We start from the raw sequence: 10,507 nt of genomic DNA on the forward strand, positions 1-10,507 counted from the left end.
TTACAACACGTTTCTGAAATTTTAGATGTGGATTCACAGTTTATGGAGTGACTGTGGGACTGAAATACTATTATTTACTGTACTAAACATTCTGCAGTACAACATGTTAGATGTCCTTTTTTATTCAGTCAGTATTTTGTTTGAACATACTTTATTAGAGGTGGAAAATATAATCCATTTTCAGGACACATGTAATTTTCTGTATTGATATATTATGATATAGTAAAACTTTCACAAACTGTGAAATCCCCAAGCTGAGAGGAATGTTTGTTTTTGGCTAATCCACAGTACAGTATTGATTCCACAGTATAAACAGAGTTGTAAAATATCTGATGGTAGATAAATGTATCTCACCTCATAATAGACAGTATAGCATCACATTGCCCAAACCAAACCTATGTAGGCCTAAAAATATGATTTACTTCCAAGATATACTGGCATGTTATTCACAAGTCAATAACGCAACAGAGTCATAAAAAGTATAAGGAAAAAAACTTTTATTGTTTCACTCTTCATATCTGTACAAATACCATCAAACTTTGTATGTACATATGACATTTACATAAAAAATACAAAACTATATATTCATAACAGAATTTTGTATTTCTCTTGTGATGTTTGAAAATAAAAATGCATTCTGAGGAAAAAAAAAACCCATAAAGAAACAAAGTGAAGTCTGATATAGTGTCGAGTACTGCAGTATATTAGTCCTATTTTAGCTCTGCGAGAGCAATATGGAGCACGTTGGCAAGAAGACAGCACACAAATGTTAATGGCACATTGTTTCCACAATAATCAAGTATTGTCCAAAACTTACCTCTGCTCTAATGTGGTGAGACAAAATAAATGCTATAGAATAATGTCTAAAGTTGTTGTCTCCGTGTGGAATCAAATCTAAAGGGCTAAAACTGAAGAGAGAAACCACAAAAAAAGAAAAAAACATTAAAAAACAAATGGCTCTTTTTTTTCTCTTCCATTTCATCACTGCTGTGTTGCAACTTTTACAATGCTCTTTTGCAAAACCATTGAGAGAATCCCTTTGGTCAGTTATTATGAGTTGTAAACAAACCAGAAACACTTCTGTACATAAAATGATTGATATATTCCCAATAAATAAACACACAGCCTAAACATGCATTTACGTATGTGTGACATAAACATCTGTGATAGAGATTTGACAGAAACAAGCAGATTTTTACAGCTCAGGGAATGCAATTTACAGCTTGTAGAGGACTTATACTTACACGGTAACATGACAAATAAATAACACTGCTTCTCTTTGGACAAATATATTTCTTCATGATAAAAAAAGAAAGTAAAAGGGACAACAACAAAAAGGGGGAAATGAGTGGTAACACAATATATCATGGTAGATAGTAAGCCTGACATTGTAAATGTATAAATTATAAAACACAAAAAAGTATAAATAAACATCTAGCAGACTGAACTATATGTATACTTCCTTTTTCTTTAAAAAATAAATAAGCATACACATAATGTACAGTATGGACATGATTCCTTGCCCTAGGACTGTTCCCCTAGTGATGGGGGCCTATCCATCCAGTATAGAAGATATATGGACATAGGCCATGTAGTCTGAGTCCTCATCTTCCTCATCCTCCTCCTGGTCTTCTGTAATGGCTATGTGGGAGAATATATGGTAGCTGTTGTATGAATATGGACCACAACAGCGTAGAATATCACTGAATGCTCTCAAAAAAAAAGCTCACAGCAAAGCCACTGGCACACAGCCTCCTAGTTGTTATTTTTTTGTGAACGTGTGTGTATGTTTATGTTTGTGTGTGTGTTTGTGTGTGTGTGTGAGGAAGGGTCTGTGTGACTTGGCATCAACAATTACTGTGGCATCCCCAATTATGCAACTGGCATTTACATAATCTAGCAAGTCAGGGCTGCAACAAGAGAAAAAAGTGGGATGATGGAGAAGAGGGGTGGTAGAGAGGTTGGAGGTTGGGGGGTTGGGGGTCACAAGGTGGATTGTGGGGAAGGGGGGGTATAGGGGCACTGATGGTTCCAGTGGCTCGGGTCTCTTTTGGGCAGATTCCTGAAAGCAGACACACATAACACAAAAAAAGTGCTCTTGTGTTCTCGGATTTTCTTTGCTCTGATTATTATTTAAGTTTCTGGCTCAAACGTACAGGGAGGGAGGACTCTGTGTCACAGCCTGGCCTTAGCAAGCAGGTCAGAGATCATCAACACAGTTCTGAGGTATTTTCTTTTTACAGAGGAGATTTACATCGGACACGTAAAAAAAAAAAAGAAAAGAAAAAAGCACACAAGCAAGAGCAAGAGTGACAATACAAAAAGAAAAAAAAAAACAGGCAGTCCCTCATCAATCCAAACGGATTTGTAGTTTCTGATACATGTTCTGGTAGACAACACATTCACTGGGAACAGCACGAACAATAAAAAGTTAGCTGGTAAATGTTAACTTTTTTCCCTAATGGTGAGATGAGAAGTAAGAGAGCGCGGTTCTACAAGCTTCTTATGCTTATCCTGCACACTGTGAAGTAACACATGGATATTTAGCTGCTGAGGTGATCATAAAGTTGGTCCCTTGGTTTCCGTTGCATACCTTAGGCACATCACATTAAGGTACTCAGTCGGGAGAGAGAAGCTAACAAGGAGACACCCTTCTTGGAATGTAAATTTGATACTTCCTCGAGGCTGTTGTTCGATTTGACGGCGCACCCACAGATTTGCGAGCGCATGAATGGCTCTACAGATAAGCAGTCTACGTGAATGTCAGCGTTGAAGACATCGTCATCGTCACTAACATGGCACCAATTTTACAATCACCTTATGCGCATCATGTGAGTAGAAGTGTTCTGTTCTTATTGACATGTTGGCAGTGTGGTGTATGTCACAAGAGGCAGTGCATTTTGAATTGATTGATTACAGCCAAAAGCAACAAAAAGTAAAAGAATACAAAAACACAAATATACTTGAAATTAGCAATGTGACCATGGAATTTACAAGCTGTAAAGATATGACCACTGTCATCAATATAAACCATTCCTGACTTTAAAAAACAAACAAACAAAAAAACTGCATTAGTCTTAAGGCAACCTGCTACTGCAGGTCACTAGCATGACCATAAACGTAACTAGGATTGTTCCACTGCAAACAAAATTAGTCTCCTTTATTATTTGTGTTAGTTTAATGTAGTTAGCTTTTCCCAGACCCCTGGATAGAGTCTGCTGATATATTTATATTGATGCTTTTTCATTCACCTTTCTGTTATTTTGTTTTGCAGAAGAATTGAAAAAAAAAGTAAAATAAAAAAAACAACAAGAACACAAGAACAAAAGCCAGCGACAAAGACAACATCATGCAAGTTCTTCTATTCCCAAGTCCTTTCTGCTTGCTTAAGCTGTGCTTGGTGGTGTGGCTGGGGTGGGAGTTTGGGGGAAGTTGGGATGGGTTGGGGGCACTTTCAGGGGAGGTTTTTGTTGGGGAAGCAACATGGAATAATGTCTTTTGCTTGGAGAGGGAGGAGGGTGTTTTGTTTCATTTTTTTCTCATATTTTGCTTTTGTTGTTTACTTACAGTTGCAAGATCCCGAGTGCTTGACTTCCAGCAGCACCCCCATAGAACAAGCAGCTTGCTTCATGGCACACTCGCTGGGATATGTGGTGTTGTCGCTGGCGCACACTGCCTCATCCGTCCTGCTCTCCGGACAGGTCTCATCACACAGCGAGCAGCGGCCCCGGCTCATCCGAGCATCCCACAGACACTTCTTCCCCGCGCTGCATTGGATGTCCTCACACGACTTGGCCTCTAGAAGGAAAGGAGAGGAAATCGGCACAAGGGAAATCTTTGATTAGACGGATTATCATAAATGCTTTTCAGGCAGGATCAGATGGCTTTTGAGTTTTTGGAGAACTAAACTAGGAATAAAAACTAAATCCTGTTTTATGGTGTTAGGTCTTGTGGTGGGGTACTAAGTCATGTTTTAATTAGCATTTTTGGAGGACTACATGTCTTAGATTGGTCGCTTTCTGGATTAGAATCCCTCTGACTCAGATATTAACTTGAAGCATGTCTTCATAGCCCCCAGCACTCCCCTGTTTCGCTCTCTCTCTCCTTCCCCCTTTCCTTCCCCTTTTCCCATATGGGATAGTGCTGCCAACATCAGGAAATAATAAGATGTCTATCATTTCTTGAGCAAACACAAGCAACTACCAAACACTCTCTCCCTTTCTCTCTCTCTCTCTGAGACCCCCTCCTCAGTGGAATGTTGGCAAAAATGAACAGTGAATAGCTGCAGAGCAGGCCAGGAAGAAAATGCACTCAAACAATATTCAGAGTCAGTGGCTTGAGGCGCTCCCAGAGAGCAAAGCCTCACACTCTCACGTCTCTTGTTGCAGACTTACTGATGCATTTTCCCTCATATGCCACTCCAATGGATCTGCCAAGGAGACAGGTCGCTCTTCTCAGGTGACACGCGCTGGCATAGACGATCCCGTCGTTTCCACACAGGTACTGCTCAGGCGACGTCACCTCGGGGCAAATCCGATTACACGTCACACAATATGCGTTATTTGTCTGGTCCACCACGCATGTGGAGCTTCCGGGGCACAGGACGTCACGGCACGTTTCTGTCGAGACAAAATGGGAAGATTTTTGTGAAAAATGGCACGAAATATGTGTGTGTGTGAGAGAGAGAGAGAGAGAGGGGGGGGGGGGGGGCAAACCGCTGGATTCTTGGCACATGCAGCTTTGAGATTTGTGGAATCTTACAAGTGGGTAGATTTAGAATAAAATTGACTTACTCTTGCACTTCCCCTGGTACTGCACGTCCAGGTCGGGGTGGCCTTTGCATTTAGCCTTCAGCAGCGCGCATTCGTCCTTGTAGGTCTTGCCGTCTGAGCCGCAGACCGGTCCCTTCCAGGTGATGTTGGAGCAGTCTGGTGCGCACACGCAACGCGGCTTGCTTCTTCTGTTCATCTTGCACCTCTTCCCGGGCCCACAGTCAACATTATCGCAGGTTTCTAAAATAAAAGGGCTGTGTTATATGATGCCTGCCAGGATTTTGGCCTTGTGCGCAAAATTACTCTGGCGCATAAAGTACACACTAGAGGGATAATTTGCGCACTTTTTTAGTGCGTAAATCGGATCATCACTAGGATTTATTAAGCGAAATGACTGAGGATGTGTATTGTAAGAAAACGAAGGGAAATGAGTGCACCTCCACCTTTGCAAGGTATGCAATTGGGGGCTCCGCCATTGAAGATCATCCACCTAAAGAGCGTGCTGTTGGGGACGTCCTCCTCGGTCCAGGACGTCCCCAGTCTTCCACTCCGACAGCACTCCTCCCTACTCATCCCGGGCATGTAGAGCACCTGGCACCTCCCGTTCTTCCCCTGCTGCAGCCAGCAGTTCCCAGCTGCAAACAGACAAACAAACAAACAAAAAAGCTCGAATGTCGCATGTTGAACGCCTGAAACCGCTGACCCAGACGCACTAGACACACACGCAGCCCGTATTATCCGAGACGCTCCCTCCCTCCCTTTCGCCCTCCCGGCAGTATTTTGTCTGATTTTTTTTTTTTTTTTTGTGCGAGACTGTTAACACTTGCCTATCCCATCTGTGACTGACAGCGCTTACAATGCAGCCACAAACCAGAAAAAGTGAGAAGAATCTTTGGAGGGGGCTGTCCTTTATTCCTAGAGTCTCCTTGTTATCACTGGACAGAAAGTGGATCGTCTAGACAGTGTTAAATAGCAGCCAATCTCCTTCAGAAAACCACCGTCTTTCGCTAAACACACCACCGCCTCCAACGCCTCAGAACAATATCCCAGACATGTACCCACCAGACATTGTCATGCTTATTGACAAACCAGTGTAAAGTTTATTTTAAACACATACACATGAAAAAACAGTATAGTTATCCGTTTTCTGTGGCACAGAAATATCCTTTGATCCAGACAACAGCAGGATGTCTAAACCGACACAGCCACACATGACACTAAGTGCTCATGAACTGGTGTGTTTCTTAAATTGAAGACAGATTTCTATTTGAACTCTGGGCTCCCAAACACACACACACACACACATACACACATACACACACACACGAAAGATAGATGCAAAAGTCACCAGTTGTATTATTTTTTGTCAGAAAGATGCAACACTGCAACAAAAAGGCAAATTCTGCACACAGTGCTGAATCTGTGCGTGAGGGAAATCTGCAAAAATAACACGCCCATAAACTCACAGTGGATATTCTTAAGTTTGTCACAGGTTTGAAGGCAACGTCGCGAGACGCTCCACGCGCGCAGAAAAGTATGAGAACATGCTCAGGTATTGTGGAAAGCTGAGGCTGCCACTAACGCGGCGTGGCGGCGCAAGTGTGTGCGCCTGGCGAGGGCTGCAAAAACTTGCCATATAGTCTCACTTTGAAGTGTCCCATATGGCACCTGTTTTATGGACGCTTTACGCACGCACCGTTTGATGCGGACAGAGTTTTATCAGCGGTGGGAGAAAAGGAAACTGACTTTGAAAAGTTTCTCGGCTGCAGCAAGTATTCGGCAGTCGGGCGCGTTTTGAGGCTGACAGCAGTCGAAGTTTTACCAAAACGGAAAGAATAAAAGAAAGCTGATGAGGGAGAGCTTACCTTGAACTTTTTGATGTTCCATGAGGTGACAAAGCCATATGAACAAGAGAAAAATGCCCGGGTGAAGGTGGTGTTTCAGCATCCTAAACATGATGGAGAGGCAAAGTGAACTACGTATTTGACACAGGCAGCGCAAAAGTAATCTGCTTACGGTGGCAGTGTTGAATAAGTGTCAGTCTGAGAATGCAGCCTCTCTTTTTAAATCTATAAGGGGTCTGGGGTTGACTGTCTCTGGTGGGCGGTCTCCTCTACTGTGGGGGTGGGGAGATTTTTTTTCTTCTCTTACCAAAGTTCTTTCAATCCCAATCAGGTGACATCGCTACGAGCAACTTTCTCTCGCCGCAATAATCAGAGAATATGAAAATATGTCTGAATTTGTGTGAAAACGCCGCACTTGAGAATGAAGCGGCTTGGCAGACAGACAAAAGCAAACCCAGCAGATCAGACAAAATGTGTCAGCTGATATGAATTTGGCGTTGATGGAGAACACTAATATTAGTGTGTCATTTTCACCGTTTTGAGTTTACATTAAATCAGCGTGAGGCTGATATAACGTGAGTCTTGGAGACGCGCCTTTAAATCAACAATAATAATAGCAATAACAATAATAATAATGACGATAATGATAATAATAATGATGATGATGATAATGAAGGTCATTGTTGCTCATATTTCAAGGCCTTTATTACTGTATAATCAAACAGGCCCACAGCCAACATACCTATCCGGACATACCATCAGTCCTTCAAATTAAGGGTCCTACTTGGTGGTAACTGATATTTTTTCCACCAACTGCAGGCAAAAGTGTAAATCTTTTGATGAGAGTTGCCTTTTGGAACATATCCGAGCCCAGACAATAATAGAATCCATAGTAGTCCGCAGCCGCACTGCTAATATTAGAACAGACAGTTGTTTGGGTTTCTCTCCCGGGTCAAGCTTTTAAATATAATCAAACCTGTTTGAGAGGCTTCAGACAGAGGAGCGGGGTGTTGCGTTTCATTGAATGAAACGCGCACGCGCACACACGCACACACACACACACACAAACGCACACGGCTGTCCGCTCACTGACGCACAGGCTGAACTCCTTCAGTCAGAAGTCCTTGCGCGACCTCTTCAGCGGAACTCTGGTTACAGCTCTCCAGAGCAAAGAGCAAAGTGTCCGCCGTGTGAATCAGACACCAGGGACTTAATTATCTGCACACGCTATAATCTCTTCTTTGATTCCGCTATACTACCTAGGTGCTGTTCGTCAACGAAATATGAGAGCACATGCGATCAAACCAACGATAATCCCACATATCCAGCGGTGAAAGTGTGCCTGACACAGTAAATGTATGGCTGCTTTAAATCAATTTATGTCCCACATCAACCAATATGATCATAAAATATTAGTCCGGTTTTTGTTTGATTCTGTGAGGTTTGTGTTTTATGGTTTATTATTCTTGTCAGTGGATTTTCATTACGAACAGCACTGGGCAATAACTCTGACTGGTTTTACTGTTGATTTTATGACAGACGATCATTAGCTCAAATATCTGAGGACTAGAAGTTTTATTTCCTTTTTTAACAAAACGTTTGCATTTCTGCAAATAACATGCACAGATTTTACTATGGCAAAGATCTTTATACAGCCAAGTGCAATGCAATCCTGTTTCCCTGTTACACATTATTCATCAAGGCCACCCGCTTTCTCTCACTGAAGGGAGACTTGTTTGATTTGGAGTGCCAGACTCATTTTATGCCATGTAACAAAAAGAAGCTGCAGTATTATTGATGGCGTGTCCTTGTTTTTGTGATCCAGTGGACTCCATGCCACATACAGTGGATCCAACAGCTGTGCTCAAGAGAAAGAAACAGGAGAGGAGAAAGACTGATCATATGCTGCCTGCTTTAAATTATAATCGGCAGTCAGTTGCTGATTATGGTCCTAAATACCAGAATATAACACACATTCTGACCATGTGACCATTATCTCCAGTACTTATCAGATATCTTTTATTCTTGTGTGGCAAATACTTGTACATTTTGCCCTCCTTTCAATGCAGCATCTTAGTGATGACATACAGAGACCACATACTGTACGTCCAAAGCATCTGTGGAGTGATGATTCTGCTGCAGCGAAGGCGAATCACAGTGATCTTTATCTTATGATGATTACTATATACGTCAATTAGACAATGCGGCATCGATAAAATTTCATCCGTTCAGATTTAAACTAAACATTTTAGTAAGTTTTCATGTGATGACTGTTAGGACAAGGTGTCTGTGTTCAGTAAAGCGAGCCATCTGCACATTTACACCTGACTCAGACTTTGATGCCACACTTCAGGAGCTCTGCCCTTTTATTAAGTTAAGAGTTCATTTTTAACAACTGTTTGGTTATTAAAAGTGACTGATATAGATTTTGTAGTGAATCAAGAGTCTGATCAGTTTCACCAGTGACCGCTGTCAAATTAGCAAACATTTAGAAATGTGATTTCAAACGAACCAACAGGAAGCAATATTCAAGCCCTGAAGAAAAAGCATCAAGTCAATATTTGTGACACTTACAACTGCTCACTTGATGTAGAGTCATGCTTGGAAAACCATTCCATGTCTGCCATGTGTGATTTGCTGAAGAGCCGAAGCTACCAAAACATTTCCTGACGTGCGAGTACATCTCTGTCCCGCTGTATCAACTTTAAAGTGCTGGCTGTTGTCCTGAAGCCACAAATGGCATGAGCAGAGGGACAACCAGCGCTCCCTGTCCCAGGCTCTGAGCTGCATTTGGTTCAAACAGACCCATGCAGCGAATGATTAGTCCTGATTGGAACTTTCTGAAGCAAAATCACTGTCATAGGACTGATTGTGATTAGTTGCATACACCACTGATGCCATAGGGGATGACATTTATCTTGTTTGAATTTGATGCAGGAGTTTCCCATTATAAAAGCCAAAAATGTAGGCTGTAATACTGTGCAGCTATTCCTATCTGCTCCAAAATATGTCGCAAAATGTTCAAGGTTTTACTATCAAATTAAATAAATGAAAAATTCAGGACCTGGACTCCTGCATGCCAGCCAATCAGCAATTTGTCAAGTTAATGACAATCCTCTTAAAAGTCTTTTAAACAAGTCTTAAAAGCAGTTACAATAAAACCAGCGAGGATTGAAGCCAAGATTTATGCAACTCTAAAGGTCTTAGAAAGTGCAAAAAAAAGAACAGCAGTTATTAAGTAATTTGCTGAGACATCCGAATTTTGATTTACAACAACATTGCAGCAATTTTTGAGCAATCATACAGGGTCAGTTGTTTGGCTGTAACTGCCAATCATCTGCAGGAATTCCTACAGGGATGAATTTACAAAGGTGTTCCGACGCTTTCACTGTATCTCATTTCGTCAACTATTTCCACATCCCTCCCTGCACACATATACATAGAATCCAAGGCTATTTCACAACACCGTAGGGCGTGGGTAATTGTGAAACAGAGCAGTTCAGTCGTTTATCAAATTCTATATATCTCCTCCAACAAGAAAAGCTCAGGCCAAGGCTCCCCAAAAATATGCTACTTATTAGAGACAAACAGCCTACTCCACCTCGCCAGATCCAAAGAAACGAATGCTAAAGACTCTGCTGGGTGCTGGAGTTGGCTCGTTCAAAAGGAAAACAGTCAGAAACACATTCCGAAACAGACCAGGGACAGAGGAACCTAGCTGTGGGAGAACGTGACAGTCAGAAATGTGAGAGGAAATGAAGTTTGAGGGAGAATTGAAAATTGCACTGATGCTTGGGGGGAAGTGGTCCAAGTAGGGTTGGTGGCCGGGTCGGGTTTCCTAAAGACGTTCCAGCAAGAGAGGAGAGGAGACAAGACAGGCACAATCCAACG

At 42.0% G+C, this 10,507-nt stretch overlaps 1 protein-coding gene across 4 annotated transcripts; it reads right to left on the reverse strand.

Annotated features, from left to right (window-relative positions):
* Positions 1-504: 504 nt before the first annotated feature.
* fsta (follistatin a) lies at positions 505-6,795 on the reverse strand. 4 transcript variants are annotated; one of them, XM_041936523.1, is made up of 6 exons: positions 6,638-6,795; positions 5,216-5,407; positions 4,794-5,012; positions 4,395-4,619; positions 3,568-3,798; positions 505-1,641 (listed from the first exon to the last, which is right to left on the reverse strand). In XM_041936523.1, exons 1-6 carry the CDS (start codon positions 6,726-6,728, stop codon positions 1,553-1,555), a joined length of 1,047 nt encoding a protein of 348 aa, XP_041792457.1. In that variant the 5' UTR covers positions 6,729-6,795; the 3' UTR covers positions 505-1,552. The 4 variants fall into 4 exon arrangements, with proteins under 4 accessions (XP_041792457.1, XP_041792456.1, XP_041792459.1 ...); XM_041936522.1 differs by having other exon boundaries at positions 5,210-5,407; XM_041936525.1 differs by having other exon boundaries at positions 505-2,062; positions 5,210-5,407.
* Positions 6,796-10,507: the final 3,712 nt, after the last annotated feature.

The sequence above is a fragment of the Chelmon rostratus genome, chromosome 5 (genome assembly GCF_017976325.1).
Source record: "Chelmon rostratus isolate fCheRos1 chromosome 5, fCheRos1.pri, whole genome shotgun sequence".
In the NCBI taxonomy this organism is placed as follows: domain Eukaryota; kingdom Metazoa; phylum Chordata; class Actinopteri; order Chaetodontiformes; family Chaetodontidae; genus Chelmon; species Chelmon rostratus.